Source organism: Mercurialis annua, linkage group LG6 (genome assembly GCF_937616625.2).
Source record: "Mercurialis annua linkage group LG6, ddMerAnnu1.2, whole genome shotgun sequence".
In the NCBI taxonomy this organism is placed as follows: domain Eukaryota; kingdom Viridiplantae; phylum Streptophyta; class Magnoliopsida; order Malpighiales; family Euphorbiaceae; genus Mercurialis; species Mercurialis annua.
Window position 1 is genome coordinate 40,429,313 of NC_065575.1, and position 19,359 is coordinate 40,448,671.

Consider the following 19,359-nt stretch of genomic DNA (forward strand, 5'->3'; position numbering starts at 1 on the left):
AAATTTAATATATATAATATTTCATAATTTCTAATATTATAAATATATCCATTTTTTTTTATTAATTACACATCTTCTCCACGTTTCGTGACCTTCATTTTAAAAATTTGTCGCTTTTCCGTGTCTGTTTCGTGTCGTTTTTGTTTTTCGTTTCCGTATTACCTAGATGGAAACCCAAGCAGATCATCTATGTCCATCCGCTATTTAGCATTTATTTAGCTGTTAAACAATTCTACCTAAAATAGAATTAGAATGCTGGTTTGTATTTTTGAAATTTTGCATTTGTTTAGCATTTGTTTTCCGTTTCCGTATTACTTAGTTTAGAAGTAGAATTAACATTAATCTCATTTGGATCTCTGGATTTCCAATTAGTTAAATTGAACGGCGGTATTGTACAATTTGGATCATGTCATTCAGATTCGGGTTATGTTACTTGAATCAGAGTTACAGAGTTACATCATTCAGATCATGTTCACCTCATTCAGAATCACTCCAGTTATAGCATCAGTACCTAAAGTTAACTAATTATAAATCCAAAAAATTGAGTGTCGGTGAAAACCCCGCGAACACTTAGATATCTGACCAATAAGATGAGCTATATTTACAAACTATATTTTTTTTTTCAAAAAAAAAAAACTAACAATCATTTTTTAAAATTATCTTCTTTATTTAATTTTTTAATTTATCTTTGTCAAATTAGTTGATACAAGTAGTATTCAGTAGTATAGTTGTATTATACAATGCAGTTTCTAAAACTATTTTAATGCTATAAATATAAAATTATGCTACTCCCAATAAATGAATCACTGGTTCTTTTTTATATATAATTAACGTTAGTTTTTATCCTCATCTTATGATCAGTGCTCCAGTGATAATATCATGTCCATAATTTAATTTCTCACATCTTATTTTAGCTTTATACAAACAACAATTTTTTTGTCTTTCTTTAAGCTTGTACTTAATTATTTTCAGATGATGATCCTTGTGAAAGTATATGAACATTTCTCAAGATTAAAAAAAAAAAAAGTTTCTCAATATTTCAAGTGATTATAATTTAATCCAGTAAAGTTCAGAAGTGAAACAAGAATGAAACCAAGCTGAAACTACATATAAGTGTAGATTCAGCAGATATATATTATTCAATTTACAATAATTAGTATATTACATGACTTGTTTTAAACATTTCTCAAATTCAAAGCTTTCTTTCAACTAAATTCTTCGACAGTCCATCAATTGTTTCAGTTGATTTCATTTCTTGGAATTTGAAAAATCAATGATATTTAGATCCAACTTGAAGAATGAATTTCTACAAGCACAATCAAAATTAATTAAGTTTAAGTATGTCCCCAAGAACCCAAGAAAATCATTGTTCTAATAGGCTCATCTGCACACCATTTTCGTCTTTCGTTAGAGAACCAAATACCATCAACAGAAGAAGAAGAAGAAGAAGTTGCGGACTCGTAAACCTTCTTCAGCTTCTCTCCGAAAGTTCTCTTCGATTCGTGATTCGTAAGAGAACCATCGTTGGAGAGGCAGTTGCTATGAGGTTTCATAATGGTATCACTTTTAATTTTGGACTAAATAAAGAAGAAAAAGAGATGAAGTGTTTAAGTGGTTATTAGGGTAAGATATTAGAAGTGAAGAAGAGGTTATGCATGTTTATATAGAGCATGAAAAGGGCATAATTAAGATAGTGGTGGTGGTGTGCAGTGTTCTGTAGTGTAATGGGGTCTTTTCATTTATGTCTTTTTCTTGGTTTGATTTTGATAGAGGTAAAGATTCCAATTTTTGGCTGTGGATTACAGATCAGCTACCAAATTTTTGATACTATTATGACCTAACTAATTAATTGCTACTGCTGTTTTTCATCTAAAAAAAATTGCTGTTTGGTTACAAGCTATGTTGTACGGAAATGGAAACAAAAAATAATACCGACATGAAATGGATATGGAAATAATATTTTTTTTTTCAAAATAAAGAATATGAAATCTGGGAAAAACTTATAAATATAATAAAATATAAGAATATATAATATATTTCTAAGAGTTAAATGTATACATATTCAATTTTATTTATATATTTATAATAATTAATAAAATAAATCATTTAAATATATTCAAAATTTAAATTCATAATAATTATAAGATTATCTACAATTTTATAATTATAATTGAAATTAATATTCTAAATTTTACACTTTTCATAAAAATATAATATAATTCAATAAAAATCAGAAAATTGATGTATTGTAGATAACGTGAAAAATAAAATAAATGGACAGCTGAATTTTTATTATATATGTACAATTTTTACAACTATTCAATTTTTATTATTTATCAATATAGCCCATAACATTTTGTAAGGGTTTTCGAGAATTTCCGGTTTTTAAAATGGAAAATGCAACTTTGTCGAACATTTCGTGTTTCTAAGTTGCAAGCAAATAAAACATAGTATTAGAGATTAATAAATTTTAGATTTTGTTGTTTTTTTCTAAAAAGAATAGTTGCTTTTAAGTATGTTTACATTAATCTTTATATTTTAATCATTATTCTAACGTATATCTTTTTTCTTCTTAATTATTTTTTTTATTTTAATTGGATTTTTGTCCTAAAAGTTCGCATTGGTCGATTCAGTCACCGAACTGAATTAACTGTAATCGAATTTTTCCAATTTTCATTACCCTGTATACCATAAGAGAATTTTATAATCGAATTGTAACCGAACCGTAATAATTATTTGAATCATATGGTTATTTCGGTTAGCCAAATAATTAAATTTCATTAATACCAATTATTAAAATAATAAAATAAAGTAAATTAATTTTTGTGTTAATTTTTAATTATATGTAAATTTAGAGGCCAAATTTATATTAAATATATATGTAATTCGGTTGATTGGTTCAATTAATTTAAAAATTTCTCTAAATATAGAGCCAAACAGGTTAACTGAAAATTTAAAATTATTAATCATAATTGAACCAAATTATCCGAAGCCGAATCAAATTAAAATTTCAATTTGATTCGGAAATCGTTTATCTCATGCAACGATTGTGTCATGTCATATTTATAACAAACCAATCATAATTTGCTTAGAGAAATTGGCTACATCTCATTGGTTTGTTACACGAATGAGATGACACAACCGTTGCATCATATAATTTTTTTGATTCGGCAGGTCAATCGATTATACCCGAATAATGCACACTCGTGCCTACAAACACAACCAAGTGGAATATAAGAATTTTGTGATATCTTTTTCAAGGGAAAAAGTAGATTGAGGTTGAAAAAAATAACACAGATGAATTGTTATCGGATATAGTATGGGAATCAAAGTTAGATGGTGCATATTTATGTATTGTCTTGAAAAATAAAGTGGTGAATGCCCATTTAAGAAAATATACCAAATAATCTTGCTAAAATTTATTTCCTTAAAAAAGAAGCTAAATTAATTCATCCAGTGGTAAAATCTACAATTCATATCTTATGCATCAAACGAGACATACTGGAGAATAAATAAACTAGTGTATAGGTTTAATTTAAAAGATATTATTCTTTAGAATATGATAAATTTGTGAAAGATATTATCATGTCAGGAATTCGAATATAAAATTTTAAACTATTGTATTCCCTTTTACATGTATTTGGCAATTTTCCAGGAACAATTCTGGAATCCCAATTTGTTGAGTAGATGAAGCTTGAATTCCAAATGTTAAACTTTTTATGCCTTAACATGAGTAGGGCTCACGATTCATATGTCATTGATAATATTATGTATCTATTTAATTATAACATGTATCAATAAATTTGAACTTATAATTCGGTATTAAATGACTTACTACCTCCGTTCTTTTTTAGTTGTCCATTTAACCAATATTGCACATAACAAGATAGTGCTTCTTTTGTCTTAATTTATAAAGAAAAATACTAATATAGCCCTATTAGTTAATAAATGCCTTTTAAATTAAAACATAGGGTCATTTATTAGGGATGGGTAAACTTGGAAGATAAGTAGCTAATATCACATGGAATTATTAAATGGACAACTATTTGTAGACAAATAAAATTGGCTAAATGAACAACTAAAAAAGAACGGAGGGAGTAGTATTTATGGTTATAAAATTTATCCATAATTTAATTATTCTAAAATCCTTAATTTATTAAAATGGTTGGGCGTGAGTTATTTAACTCTGAGTTAGAAGTTCAAGAACCGAAGTGATCCTTTACTCATTTGTTAATCAATATTCCATATAGAATATTGTTTATACGAAAATATATTTAGTCCGTTTAAGCTAAAATATATTACAATTATATATTAGATCTATTAAATAATATACATTAATTAAATTTAATATATAAAAATAATAAAATATATATCAAACATGTCCATATGAATATATTTGAGTCAGTTGTAATAAGTAGCATTATTAGTTAAACAAATATAAACATGTTATTTATAAGTTAGACAAGTCAAATGTAATTTATTTATTTATTTCATATTGTTTATTGTTTACAGATAAATCAATTTAGTATTAGCTTAACTTGATGCCGTATCCTTTAAACCGTTTGTATCAAAAATTGAGAGGCCTAGACATGGGTCAATTATGATGCCATTTCGTGCAGCAACATCACAGCATTGGCAAATGAAGGGTCGTATGAAAATTAAAAGTGACTCTTCTCTATTTTGAATGGTCAATCGCCCCCTTCTAAACTGACCTCAGCTTTTTTGTAGAGGCTTTTCCAATTCTTAAATGAAAAGCCCATTGATGTATAATTGGCGGCCCAATTTATATTAGAGCGAGCCAGTATGTTTGAGCAACTTTTGGTTCAAAGTAACGATTATGGGCTGAGACTCTATTATTGTCTTATAAAAAGCACAAATATATCCTAAAACATTCTCTACGTTACTAGCCGCAAATATCATACTCATACCAAACAACGGAAAAATGTTGTATTTTTGCTCTACCAATAAACCGATGACACATCATTTCGCGTTAAAATATGTGTCTGAATGCGTCATGTCAATCCATTTTATTTACATAACTTTAAAAATAGCTTTAGATACATTTTTTTTTAAATATATTATTTTATATAATATTTGTAATGTATTTATAGCAAATCATAAATTATAATATATATATCATATATTCTAAATATGTATAAATTATATATTAAGAATGCATCTATTATATATTATATATTAAAAAAAAATATAAATCATATACCAATGATATATCTATCAAATACATCTAGAAATACATATCAGATACGTCTCATGAATTAAATATATTTAAAAGAGAATGCATCTGAGCTATTTTTAATATATATTCAAAATGTGTCATCGATGTATAAAATTTTAGGTTAATTTCATGAAAGGTCACGATCTTTATACGACTTTTTATTTTAATCACGATTTTTTTTTAGTTGCATATAAAATTACGACTTTTTTTTAAATCAATCATCAAGTCATATTTTGGTGTATTTTTATTGACGTGGCCAACGTAGTCCGGGAGATTTGAAAAAAAGAAAAAGGTAAAATTCACCGTAAAAATATTCAATGATAGATTTGAAAATAAAATAAAAAGTCATGGTCTTATATGATAATTTTTAAAAGTTGTGGTTATTTTTTATGAAATTAATCTAAAATTTATATCTAATTTATATCTCTAACGCATTTAACAAATAGAATTATAGTTAGTTTTTATAAAATATTTTTATAAATATTCCTTTGTTTTGTCTCTCCAATCAAAACACCACATTTCATAAAGATGGATGAAACTTGCCTCATTTGAAGTCTATGTACAATATAGTTCAAAAAGAAAGAAAAATACGTCTATGTACAATCTGATATATTCAAGTCATTTTCTTATTTTTAAGGAACGAAAATAGCCACTCTTTTTTTCTAAAATTTGGTCACTTTTCTGGTCCAAGGCAGGATTGAACTTCTAAAAAAAATCTATTTCATGGCTCAAAAACTATAACTTATTTAATAAAATAAATAAATTTATTTATATATATTTAGATAAACTGCTATTTAAATTCCGTTCGACAATTATTATACTAGCAGCTATATTGCTAATCAAATTTTGATGCAAACTAGTTTGTACTACGTAGTTATGTTTTATATATTTTTTGTGAATTAAAGTAAATTCATTAAATAAACATCAATTCTTTTTCTCCTTCAATTTTTTTTTGTGCGTGTAAATATGTAATATTTTATGAATCAAAAACAAGTCTCAAATTGATTATTTTCCAACATACTGAACATATTAATTATGAGATGCATTTGCTTTTGGAGAATGTATAAACGAATATTTCTTTATAATATAGTATTTTTTATTTATCATGTATAGTCCAACAATTATCGTCCTCGTTCATTTCATCACTTTTTCACATCAGAAATCTTGCAATATCTTTTAATTTTCTCAATTCCATAATCTATAATCATTCTATCAAATGCATGGCTGGGTTTTATTCTCTCCTTTGCTTCGAAATTAGAATCTTCATTTTTATTTTTAACTGTTTAAATTATCTGTTTTTCTCTTAATTTCTGAAATAAAATGATTACTAGTGAATAATCAGAATTATTGATTTGACTCCAAATCTAGTTGGAATGATGATGAGCAAATAAAAATCTTCTTTTTGACTGGGCAGAGTACTCAGTACTGCAATGGATTCGAAATAATAATAGAGCTTTCTAGATTCCTGAAAAGGAGAAACATCAAATAAAAAATATGAAAACTTTATAGTAAAATAGTAAATACTGAAATTATACAAGATTTTTCTAGGAAGAATGATCCATTGTGAATATTCTGCTATCAACGTATAAAAAAAAGGGCCAGGCATATAGGATAGGAAGATCCTTTCTAGGTTGAGAAGTGACCATATTAATTCAAGGTTCTTCATCTCATAGATATTATTGAAATAATAATTTTGTATTTTACAATAATTATCTTATAAGTTGTTAAAATCATTGATTACAAGGAACGGTAATCGTCAATCGTCATAATTAATAAATACTTTTTACAACGATAGAAAAACTTTAGTAAATATGAATTTCGTAAAATGTTTGTGCATTTTACTGACAATTAGTTTGCATAACTAAAATTTGACCGTTATTCTCTATATGTTTTGTGAAAAAAATTAGCAACTACATTTTGAGTTTTAGTAAGGAGTCTAAGGATATATATATATATATCATTACTGAAACTCTAGTGTTATTGTAATTACATCCTAGCTAAAAATGAAAAGATTTAGTCATGATCTATTGCATTGTGGACCTAAAAGAAAAGAGCAAAAACCTATAAATTGCTTTTTTACTATTAAAGTTTGATCCAATTGATATCACTTGCATTGAAAGTAAAAGATATGCATGTATAAAGATGTTTTTACCAAAGGAAAGCATTGCTTTCTATAAAGATAAATTTAAGCAGTAACACAAGTGATTTATTTAATTTCACACACCTTATTGGATTGTTATACTGATTAATTTGTTGCACGTATGACACAATAATTGGGTGGAAGAATAAATGATGATTTGCATTATTTGATAAGAAGATCAGCATCAATTAATGTTGGAATTTCGGTCACAAATTTTACAAAACTCCTTCGATATATATTTTTACGAATTTAAAATACTAAAAAATTAAGAAATAATCTAAGAAAAATCAAAATTTATGATTAGTACTCGTACACTTTGAACATCTTAGTTATTATTAATGGAAATGCTTTCTTATGATCATCTCACTCCATTCCATACACTTAATTAATTATACACATAAATATTACTTGGGTACATAATCATGTATAATTAAATTTTTCTCACATGATTGAGCATTCACTCTGATGATCATAATCATAATCGTCATGATCGTTATATATAGGTTCGAACGGTGGAGCTGGTGGCTGGTATCTCTCAGGATGATGAGAATAGACATGAGCATGCATAGCCATGGAAGGTGCATAGTAAGATGCAGTAGAATTAGGATATGTTGTGTTGTAGCTTATTACTCCATATGCTGCTGCTGATAGAGGCGGTACGCAGTATTCCGGCGGTGGCGGATACGAATCATATGCATGATGATAATGTGGATGATTGTTGTTCAGTGGCAGAGTAAATGGAGTAGCTGTGTCCGGAGCTACAGCATTAGGAGGCACGGTAGCTTCAACAGCTGCGCCGCCACCGCCGCCGCCACCATTATTAGGATTACTACCATTTTGTCCTTTCTTCTTCTTCTTTTTCTTCTTCTTACCTCCATTCCCGGTACTCCCGGAATTAGCAGCAGCAGCAGCAGCGTTCAACTCTCCACCCGACTCCGGGCTTTCATCATCTGCTGATTGGTCATCATCACCACCACCATTGTCAAGTCCAGTTTTAGCAGTCTCCGGTGGATTCCTTTTATCATCAGTGTCGCCTTCCTTACCAGCACCGACTTCTTGAACATCTTTATTACTAGACTTCTGTTTTCCAGCACTGTTCTTGGACTTTCCCGACTTGTTATCACCTGTTTCGGGCTTTTCAGGCCAGAGCTCTGCATGTTTCCCTGATCGTGCAAGTTTCTTAAGTAACGTCACAGCGTCAACATTTCCCGTCACCGTAGCTTTATGCAGCTGAGAATCAATATCTGTAATAAAAACACCTGCTCGAAAACAAAGGATGTATACATATCAAGTGAAAAGATTAACAGGATATAATATATGAATATATAAATATACAAATACAGTGTATTACCATCAATTCCTTGAAGAATTTTCTTCACTTTCTTCTTACAGCCTTCACAATGGATTGAGACTTTCAAGACCCAAGTCTGAGAAAAACAGTATAGAGAAAGTAAATCAAAAACAGTCAAAAATATTATAGTCCAGTCAAGAAATTATAAATTACCTGGTATTTCAGCTGCTCTGGCACAGTTTCATTTGGCTTTGTTGCCATATGAGAGAGAGAGTTGAAAGAGGGTAGAGGGAAGAAGGAAAGTGAGGCTTAAGAAGAAGGAATTTGGAGGAATTTGGTAGGAATATAAAGGGAGGAATAAAAGCTAAAAAGAGTGAAAGAATGAGCTCATTCATTCATTCACAGGGTGACGATTCCATGTCACTATTGCAATACTCCATCCAATGAACAATTTTCTTTTTATTTTACAATGCATTTAAGGTCACATTTAATTTTACATGTCATGATTACCATATCCAAGGTGGTATATTCATTAAACCCATTATTATTTTATATGGCCTTAACTATTTTAGGCTTGGAAAGATTTAGCCATAAAGCATTTTTAGGTCCCTGCGCTTGTCTTGTTTTTGCCATTGAATCCCTGCCCTTCTAATTGTCAATATTCAGTCCCTCCGTCACAAAAAGTATTGACAGTGCTAATTTAGACCGAGAGAAGAATTTAGGGACTTAATGTCGACAAAATAAAAGTGCGCGAACTAAATTTCAATGAAGTCACTGTAAACAAAACAAATAAAAACACACGCACTTCATTTTTGTGACAGAGGGACCTAATATCTTCAAAATTAGAAGTGCATGGACTCAATGTTGACAAATAAAAGTGCAGTGCCTCAGATAACAAGTAAGCTCCTTTTGATTGTTTTCGTTTCAATCATACTCTCAAAACTTTATAAACGATTCAGTTATGCCCTCCTGTGTAATAGTGTTCATGCTCCATTTATGCAGAACTATACAATATTATGATCGTGAATAGAAAAAGCATATAGTCACATGATACAGTCCTATCCCAGTCTACTGCCCTTTCCAATTATGCAGAAGCAACTTGCATGGATGTACTCTCATGCCTTGCTCTTTTATGCAATGATAAAGTAACTAGAATTTTTTTCTCAGCCTAGTAGTGGAACTGATTTTCTCAGAGCAAAGTACTAGTATTACTTCACTTTCTCTCTCAGAAGGACAATGGCATGATGAATACTCAATTTTTATTTTACTTAGTTGAATAGTCCTCCTTTCTACCAATTAATGGATGAATTCAGTTACGTAATTATTATTATGCCCATCATTAATCGTTAGACTAAAGAATCCGCATAAGAAAAAAAACGTACCGTATGTTCCTCCTTCACCAACATCTCAATAAAAGAGTACCCTTTTCTTTTGCTAGAAAAAAAAAGTGAAAATTTAGTAAGCCAAGAAGGCTTTCAAAGTAGGCAAACACAAAGACTAGCTCAGGCCTCCATTATGGTACATTTAAAAACTATTTCTTTCCCAGTAAGCTTCCTGTAAACTCCAGAAAGTATCTCAAGCTTGTTAGTACATCTACCAAATTCTACACTTTTTTAATAATGAAAGCCTCTAGATTAGGTGCTAATTGTTTTATTTTTTAACGGAAAGGTGCTAAATATTTATAATGTAGAACCAAAACGCATTATATTCCCCATCTATTTATAATCGGATTATCATTCTCCAATGGAACTTTTATAATTGCAATCAAAAGTCCTATAATTGCAATACCAAATAGCATTTCAATTTTCAATTTAGTTGCGATGTAAAGTTCAGAGTAACAACAACCTGAGTTTTAGCAACAAGAAGGGACTTTCATGAAAGTCTAAAATGTAGAACAATCTAAACTCATCACTTTCAGTTCTAATTTCAGAAAATGTAAAGCATAAGTTATTTCTAATACTAATCTAGGAGCTAGAGGTGCACATCTTACTGAATCGGACAACAACAATTCATTCACAAAGCAAGCAACGTGTATAACTGTATATAGTTCAACGAGGACCATTTGCTCCATAACTTTTTTTCCTTTTCTTTTCGTTTTAATTTATTTCTGCCCTTTCATTTTCAGTTCCCTACTTCAAATATAGATCACAAAGCAAACCTGTGAAGAAACCACTATGAAGGCAAACTCTGGAAGGACCTGCTTGCTTTCAGTATCTGGAAAAAGAATTTAGAAAGTTAACAGCCAAAAACAAAAAATTAAAGGTAAAGAAAAAACATTTGTAATATCATATAGATTGACAAATGATAAATTGATAGGCCTCATTATGTACAATAAGATATTAAAGTCATCCAATACTTGCCAACTTTAGTCTTAAATAGGACAAACAGACTTTTATACTGCATTATCTGTTTGATTACAGACTTCACTTTCCAGAAAAAATATCGTCTTTTTTCACTGTTTTGCAATTATCTTAGCTTTGCAAATACAATTCTGAAAAGATGACAAAATAATAGAGACATATCTAAAAGCAAATGCTATAATAAAGCTAATACTACTTATATCCCACTTTGCAAAATCCAATAGTTAAGAAAGTAAAGCTAGTGTGAGCAATGACAACACTTGACACTCACATTTGCTCTTGTATTTTATGTTCTTGATAGCCAATAAAAATGTCAAATACTGCTAAAAATACCAGTATATATACAAATCTATATAAGTGTTTAAGAAAATGACATGTCCATAAGAATCTTAATGTGGTACACAACCTGAAAGGATCACCAGTAGAAGGCTAAAATATCCCTATGGTGCCTCAATCCTGTCGAATTTATAAGTATGAGCTTAATCAGCTTTGTCCTGCAGCAAGAGTAAGTAAATATGCATGTCTACACCAGATTTTAGAACATCTTCCAGGATCAATAATGATCCATATTGATCCTTTAAAGAGGTCTATAAAGAAATTTTCAGAGTTTGAACCTCCAAATAAACTAGTCATGAAACCCCTATAAGAAAGCAAAAGTCCACCTTAATAATAATCTATGGAAACGTATGAATTTAAACTTCTATAGTTCAAATCTATCATTAAGTTTGTAAATCGATTTACGTTTCACTTTTATTTTCAAAAAGAGAAGAAACTTCTGAAGTTTCCGTTCAAAATGGATAGAAACACATTACATCAGTGTATATCATATTCTAAGAATAACAACTGTGTATATCATGTTCTAAGAATAACTCAAATTCTAAATTGGCATGAAGTACAAATAGCTAAAGTGCCAACACAGACAAAAGCCTCACGATATGCATGACAGTGCGAGAGCGAAGCACTACAAATTTGAGGTTCAGCTTTGTGAGGTTCCATAAACTTTTTTGCCCAAAAGAACTCCAATCGTAATGGAAATCAGAGCCGTGAAGGCCCCTTTTCTCGAAAGCCAGAATTCATTCCATGTCAATGGTCTCGTAACCTGAAAGAGTACCTTCCGGAACTGGATTTCCAACTCCTCCAATGAGCTAGTGTTATCAATAACAATGTCAGCTTTAGTTCGTTTTAAATCCAAATCCATCTGAGCATTTATCCTATTTCTAGCATCCTCCTCGCTGCTGTTGTCTCTTTCCATGAGTCGCCGAAGCTGCGTTTCAGTGTCAACCCACACAACAATAATCGGCTTTGTCCATTTATCCATCTTGGCCTCGAACAACAATGGGATATCAAGGACAATTACTTGACAACCCTTCAACCATAGCTTCATAATCTCATAAAAGATACCAGTGGAAATGTAAGGAGCCAACAGCCTGCAAGTATGTAACAGAACTTCAAAAGCTGTGCACCGTGTAATATCATGACAATCCTGCTTTGCATTTCCAGGAATACCTTCACCTATTTAAGCAAAGCCAATATGTAGCACAGACACAGATACGGGAAAACGGGACACTTGGACAGGGACACGGTGAAACGGTGTAAATTTAATATTTCCTATATTAATTCGTGCCTGAAACACCAGTTTCTGGCACGTCTTTGAAATCGGAAATGTTGACTGAATAAAGTGTCTGTGCTATGTGTTTTAAACATAATATTAGATCAAAAGGAAATTATTTCAATTTCTAGGGTATATTTCAATTTGCACTAGGTCATGATTGAAGCATAAATGCAGCTATATCATATTCAGAGCCAGTAATTAAGCATCAAAATAGCTAATAAAATTGTTGAAATGAAAATTTAATCAACATAATTAAATCTGAATCTCCGATCACAAACATAAATTTGAATGCTGTAAATACCGATTAAGAAGTTGCCGTTTAGCAGGATCAGAGAACACAATGCGGCCAAGTTTTGCCCTATCAACTTCTCCATTAGCTTGCAAAATTTCACCTCCAAATGCAGCAACAACCTTACTATAACCACCGGTACCTTTCTTCAAAACGTCCTGCAAACAGTTGCAGATATGCATTAGCAGAAAGTTAAATAACAGTGTAAAACTGTAAATTCAGAGCAGTAACTAAGTCAAAAGTTGAATTAGTAGCAGATTAAACATACACGAGCGACAAGATCAGCGTCGACGACGGATATACCGTGGGATTTGAAAAGATTAGAGACCGTAGTCTTCCCTGACGCTATGCCGCCGGTCAATCCTACGATCCTCATTCTTTCTTCACTCTCACTTTCACCGACTCCATTCCTTAATAGATTTTCGAGTATATGTGATTTATTTATTTTAACAGGAAAATAGTTGACACAGAAGCGCATCTGGTGTAGTGGTATCATAGTACCCTCCCACGGTACTGACCAGGGTTCGATTCCCTGGATGCGCATTTTTTACTTTCAGTCAAATAAATTATTTTATTTTTTTTTTAATTAACGAGATCTCAAAACTCGTTTGTCTGCTTGAAATAACTCACCCGTTTTGCATTTCATGTAACCGGGTTGTATAGTTTAGAAATACGGGTGTCTGATCTTTATATGGACTAACAAAAAAGTACACCGTATACATTCAGCGGGGGATGTGAAAAGTTTTGATCCTTATCATATTGCAGTAGGTGCATTGAGTATATTAACGGGACTATTTTATTTTAGTGTGTGTCAGCCCCAACTTTTATACAAAGAATTATGTATGGAAAATATTGAAACTGTACTTTTTTATTAGTAATGATATATCTTTTGTTGTTGGTAGAATTATGTGGTATGTATAGTTCGGTAACTACTGCAATTGAATTTGTTCCACTTGTTATCGATGGGTTATCAAGGAAACTTTCCGTAAAAAATATTTCAAAAGGTTAGTAGCAAAGTTTGGTCTAAAATATCAGAAGAAACTAGGAGTTATTTGACTGTGAAATAAATAACTTATTTAATTCTGAAATACAAATTCTAATCTACTAACTATATCAGGAATGATCTATACAAATAATTAAAAACCTCTCTTTTCTCTTAAAGCAAACCCTAGCCATCTAGAGTTCTTTTATTGTTTCTTCTCCGGCAGCCGTCAATGGTTTGATTTTGCTATTGACGGTAGCCATCCCTTTATATATGTTAATTTAATTTCATAGATATAATAAATAGCCAATTCTTTTCCATTTTTTCTTGATGGATTAAGATTTATCAACGAAGCGCAATTCAATTACCAAAAAGCGGAGATAAATTGAAGATCATCAACAACAAAATGAAATCGTTTATGAGCTATATTAGATTTATTTATTTTTCATTGTTTTGTTTTTTTCTGAATGTTTTATTTTGTCCTTTTTTGTGAAAGGTTTGTTGTCCTTCCTCTGCGGAAGGTTTGCTGTCTCTTTTTTATGAAGGAGTTATCAAGTGGTGGTTGAACCGGATGATGTGAGTTTGCGGATGATGGGTGATGGATGAAGTTTGATCGAAGATTGATTGAAAACTGCACTTAATTAGCGAAACAGTTAATAATTTATTTTTATTTTCGTAAGTAAGATCTGCGAATCAGACAGCATGTTGTCTGTTCCATGTCAGGTCATCGGGTTTCGTTTTCGAATTATCCCGAATTTCTTACAAATGTAACTGTTTCATATTCGATTTAATGAGATTTGATGAATTCAAAAAAAAAAAATACAAATTCTAAAATATAATTGATAAAATTAAAATAATATATAAAATTTTAAAATACAAGTTTGATGGCCGGATTTGCTCCTTTTTTTCCTCTGTGTTTTCAGTTTCTGTCTTTCTGGAAACCTGTCGGACTATGCAACAGAATTGTATACAGGTTCTGTTTTTTCTTTTTCTTCCAAAACTATACTACACTCAGTGATGATACTGATATCTCCTCCCCAGCTCAATGCTACAGCAAACAAAATCATTCATCTTCTTCAAAACCGCATTTCTCAGACCCAAATTCACCAAATCAAGACCCAACTCATCCTCCTCAATCTCCACTCCAACTCAACTATTGCTCACCATTTCATCACCGCCTGCCAAACCCCATCTCTTCTACACTCAACTCTCCCGCTTTTCCTCACCCACCTCTCTAACCCCCACGTTTTCACTTGCAACACTCTTTTAAAAGCCTTCTCTCACTCACAAATCGCCAATATCCCATACTCAATATACTCCCACATGCACCATAACTCTATTTCTCCCAATAACTACACGTTTCCTTTAGTTTTCAAGTCATTGTCCGACTTTAAGGATTTTAAACAAGGACAATGTGTGCAAACCCATGTCATAAAGATGGGTTATTCGTGTGATATTTATGTTTTGAATTCGTTGTTGGATTTATATGCTTCTTGTGGTTTTATGGATGAGTGTCGTAAAGTGTTCGATGAAATGCCTCTGAGAGATGTTGTTTCGTGGACTATTTTGATTGTAGGATATAGGAATGATGAACATTATGGTGATGCATTGATTGCTTTTGAGCAGATGCAGTATGCTGGTGTGTTGCCTAATCGTGTTACTATGGTGAATGTGTTGGGTGCTTGTGCGAGTTTTGGGGCGATTGAGATGGGGTGTTGGATTCATGATTTTGTAAGGAGGAACGGTTGGGAGGTGGATGTGATTTTGGGGACGTCTTTGATTGATATGTATGCGAAATGCGGGAGAATTGATGAGGGTTTGAATGTGTTTAGGAGCATGAAAGAGAATAACATTTTTACGTGGAATGCGGTTATTAGAGGGTTAGCTTTCGCTAGATGTGGGAAGGAGGCTGTTAGGTGGTTTAATTATATGGAGCAAGAAGGGGTAAAGCCGGATGAAGTTACTTTAGTAAATGTACTTAGTGCCTGCAGCCACTCTGGATTGATTGATATCGGTAAGCAGATTTTTGATTTGCTGATTATCGGGAAGTATGGATGTTTACCTAATGCAAAGCATTATGCGTGTATGATTGATCTCTATGCACGTTTAGGATACGTTGACGAGGCTTTCAAATTCATCAGAGATATGCCTTTTGAGCCTACAAAGGCTATGTGGGGTTCGTTGCTTGCTTGTTGTAAGACTAATAAAAACTTGGAGTTAAGTGAATATGCAGCTAGGAAACTTGTCGAATTGGAACCAGATAATAGTGCTTATTATGTTGTTTTGTCAAACTTGTATTCAGAGATAGGAAGGTGGACTGATGCTGCAAAAGTAAGGGAATTCATGAGGGATAAAGGGCTTAAGAAGGATATGGGCAGTAGTTCTGCACAATCTTTGATGCAGAAATATGATAAGAAATTATTAGTACTCTAACCTTTTGTTCGGTTTTGATATGTACTGCTCGCCAAGATCCTTTCAAGTATTGGATATTGATGGCTCCAGGAATTATACAGCTATTGGAATCCATTACTCCTATATCTTGTGGTCGGTTCTTCTGATCGCAGAAGAACATTGCATCGAGGATTTGATTTCATTATCTCACACTGCAATATTGGCCCTACAATTGCTTTGAATAATCTGATGATGTGTGCCTCAAAATAATATCCTATTTGGACATTCTACCTTATATCAGCAGCACACTCGGATTTATCAAAGGTGAAGTCTTTTCCATGAGTTCCTCTTCGACTTTTAAATTCCTTGATTCGTCACTTTATTTAGCTTGTTGCAAATATATTTGATGCTTAGTTATGTGTACCAATTTCTTTAATTAAAAATCAGATTTAGAGTCGACTACAAGTTGTCCTAGGAATCAGAATTTCTTAATGGTATGAGTAGTGGGTTCTATTATTGACTCTGACTTTTATCATATTGACAGAAATAGAGCATTATTTTGGTAGAAGCATACATTTTGAATCCATTTCATCTTTTGCAGACACTTTCTTTTTCTATCAACCAACTGGATACAAAGGTGTCACAAACACAAACTAGTACATAATTTATTTGAAAAGAGAGATACCAATACAATCAATCTTCGCAGAGAAAATTGATGATCAAAACACATCAGAAGATATAAAAAGGAACAAGACTCGACATTTGTTTATTTGGAGCAGAAATGACCATACTCTCACTTCTTTTGCAGAGCAACAACCTTAGCCCAAGCTGGTCGTGCAGTGATATCAGCTGCCCATGCGCTAACATGGGGGCGTGCGTCGATCAATTTCTTGCATTGTGTCCCCAATAGCAACTGCAAATTAGGCAAATGGTGCAGATCTACTAAGGTGAAGCAGCCACATGCCAAATACTTGGATTGAGCCAACCGTGACTCGTAGACATCAAGAACCTGAGCTAGCTTAGTTTCATTTGCTTCTACTGCTGCTGGATCCGTGGTCATCCCGAAAAGTGGCTTGTAAATGATTTCCCAGTTAAGAGTTGAAGCTGGTTGCTCAAATTTGTGAGCCTCTACCTCCTTCCACACCAACACTGCCGCCTTGACGCTGGGGCATAAAAGCTCCGTTCCTTTGCTGGTGTTTTCCTCAGCGAGGTATTGGGTTATCGCCCTCGATTCTGCATACCAAAAGATTCAAGTTAAACACAGAAACACAAGCAATCTTCATTATAAGCAAGCAGAGTAGCAAAAAGAATGTACCAAAGAGCTTGATGTCCCCATGTTCAAGAGCTGGAACTTGACCGAATGGCTGCACGAAGAATTTTACGTTATATGAGGAAAATTAAGCTTTTGTAATAAAAGAAAAGTTAAGAGGGAGTAATACTTACATTGAGAGAAATGAGAGGCTCCTTCTTGTGTTCTCCTTCACTCATATTGACATTAATAAACTCGAATTCGATTTCTTTCTCATAAAGGCAAGCTAGAACTCTCTGTGTAGCTGTTGAGATTGGACTTCCATGGATTTTAATGGCTGCCATGATGGTTTGATGAAGATTGAAGAGTTAAACAAGTGATTTGGTTGTAATTATGAAAACTTGGGATTGCTCTGATTTTAAAGGCGTTGAGGTAGGAGAAAAGTAAAAGACTTTTTCCCTACCAATCAATAAAAAATACTGGAAAATTGTTTAGTCTTTTTTTATTCCCACCAAACATGCTAACAATTCACTAAATTTATCAAAAATGAACTCCTATTTTTGTTCTCTTTTGTTATTTTGTTTTGAAACTTTTCTTTACTATTAGTTCCTTTTATTTTCATGTCCTTTTTCTTTTTAATTTATTTTTATCAAGTTCCCAAATTTCAATGATAGTTTTTGTTATTATTGATAATGATATTATAATGCTAGAGATGCTTTATGTTTATATTTAAAAGTTAAAAAATGAACATTTTTCTCCCTAAGAAATACTAGTTATTTAACTTTTCAAATGACTTAATCTATGAAGTGTTACTATTTTATTTGCATTAAGTCAAAAAAAATCCTAATATGTTACTTTTAAATTCTAGAAAACATACAGATATAATAATTGTTTGGTTTAGAACACCTATAGCTAATCCATGACATAAGAAATTAATTAGGAAAAATTATAGAAATGGCTTAAAACCGGTCAAAATTGTCAAAAATACGTTCTTTTTTTAAATCATTTTTATAAGCTTCATGTTTTCACTTTATATCTTAAAAAATTTACTTTGTACGCTCCATATCAAAGATGTATAAACGATATATATATATTTGAGATATCCGATATGTATTCGAGATGTATCTTCTTTAGAAAAAAAAAATAAAAAAAAATTAAACTTTTTTTTTTTTAAGATAAGATGAAATTTCTAAACTTGAGTTTTTTTTCCTTATATATAGTTTTATGGGTTTTTTATTCAATAAAGCTTCAAATTGGACAGAATTAAATTTTGCAAATTAGCGTTTGTGTAAAGAATAAATTGGAATAGATAAGAAAATTTAGACGTGAGAGTATGATTTTGCGACCACGTTCCCACCAACAATTATAATTACATTTACACATTCTTTAATGTTATCCCAATTATTTATACATTGAAAAAGAAGCAGTAGAGGCTAATGAGAGTTTAATTCAAAATATGTGCTTGTTCCTGGTAATGGTCTTGGTAGGTAACCAAACCCCAATTATTGAACTTATATTCCCATGGAATGATTAGCAAACCAAACCCATAATCCAGTGCAAATTCTGGTCGGAAAATGCTTGTTTTCTACAACTAGTGGAGTTTCTGCGTGTTTTTTTTTCTCATAGGTCATAACACAGTCATCAGTTCTCTAATTGAAATTCTCTAACCCAATAAAAAATAGGCCTAATTGAGAAAAAAAAGTAATCTTTACGACTATTTATAATTTTATTTAATCAAATTTAATAATTTCATCGCAAGTATATTCAGTTTTCTTCACCCACGAGCAGTGACGGATGCAGAAATATTAC

The 19,359-nt window shown here is 31.5% G+C and overlaps 4 protein-coding genes and 1 non-coding gene across 9 annotated transcripts; 2 read left to right on the top strand and 3 right to left on the bottom strand.

Moving 5' to 3' along the window:
• Positions 1-7,654: 7,654 nt before the first annotated feature.
• Positions 7,655-10,915, bottom strand: LOC126686901 (heavy metal-associated isoprenylated plant protein 36-like). 2 transcript variants are annotated; one of them, XM_056106175.1, is made up of 4 exons: positions 10,826-10,915; positions 10,050-10,101; positions 8,728-8,803; positions 7,655-8,635 (listed from the first exon to the last, which is right to left on the bottom strand). In XM_056106175.1, the coding sequence occupies exons 2-4, from the start codon at positions 10,071-10,073 to the stop codon at positions 7,818-7,820; spliced, it is 918 nt and encodes a 305-aa protein (XP_055962150.1). In that variant the 5' UTR covers positions 10,074-10,101; positions 10,826-10,915; the 3' UTR covers positions 7,655-7,817. The 2 variants fall into 2 exon arrangements, with proteins under 2 accessions (XP_055962150.1, XP_050237146.1); XM_050381189.2 differs by lacking the exon at positions 10,826-10,915 and having other exon boundaries at positions 8,881-10,734.
• LOC126686903 (dephospho-CoA kinase) lies at positions 10,826-13,411 on the bottom strand. 4 transcript variants are annotated; one of them, XR_007644009.2, is made up of 5 exons: positions 13,197-13,411; positions 12,941-13,086; positions 11,960-12,454; positions 11,434-11,483; positions 10,826-10,881 (listed from the first exon to the last, which is right to left on the bottom strand). XR_007644009.2 is itself a non-coding variant. In XM_050381191.2 (4 exons), the coding sequence occupies exons 1-3, from the start codon at positions 13,404-13,406 to the stop codon at positions 12,004-12,006; spliced, it is 807 nt and encodes a 268-aa protein (XP_050237148.2). In that variant the 5' UTR covers positions 13,407-13,411; the 3' UTR covers positions 10,826-10,881; positions 11,960-12,003. The 4 variants fall into 4 exon arrangements, 2 of the variants coding, with proteins under 2 accessions (XP_050237148.2, XP_050237149.2); XR_007644010.2 differs by having other exon boundaries at positions 11,434-11,521; XM_050381191.2 differs by lacking the exon at positions 11,434-11,483.
• On the top strand, positions 13,401-13,471 carry TRNAG-CCC (transfer RNA glycine (anticodon CCC)). Its single transcript has one exon. It is a non-coding gene; the product is annotated as a tRNA-Gly (tRNA).
• Positions 13,472-14,802: 1,331 nt separating this feature from the next.
• Positions 14,803-17,535, top strand: LOC126687272 (pentatricopeptide repeat-containing protein At5g56310-like). The gene has a single exon (XM_050381769.2). It carries the CDS (start codon positions 14,928-14,930, stop codon positions 16,341-16,343), a length of 1,416 nt encoding a protein of 471 aa, XP_050237726.1. The 5' UTR covers positions 14,803-14,927; the 3' UTR covers positions 16,344-17,535.
• On the bottom strand, positions 16,940-17,894 carry LOC126687273 (glutathione S-transferase PARB-like). The gene is made up of 3 exons (XM_050381770.1): positions 17,745-17,894; positions 17,617-17,665; positions 16,940-17,534 (listed from the first exon to the last, which is right to left on the bottom strand). The coding sequence occupies exons 1-3, from the start codon at positions 17,892-17,894 to the stop codon at positions 17,095-17,097; spliced, it is 639 nt and encodes a 212-aa protein (XP_050237727.1). The 3' UTR covers positions 16,940-17,094.
• Between the last annotated feature and the right edge of the window lie 1,465 nt (positions 17,895-19,359).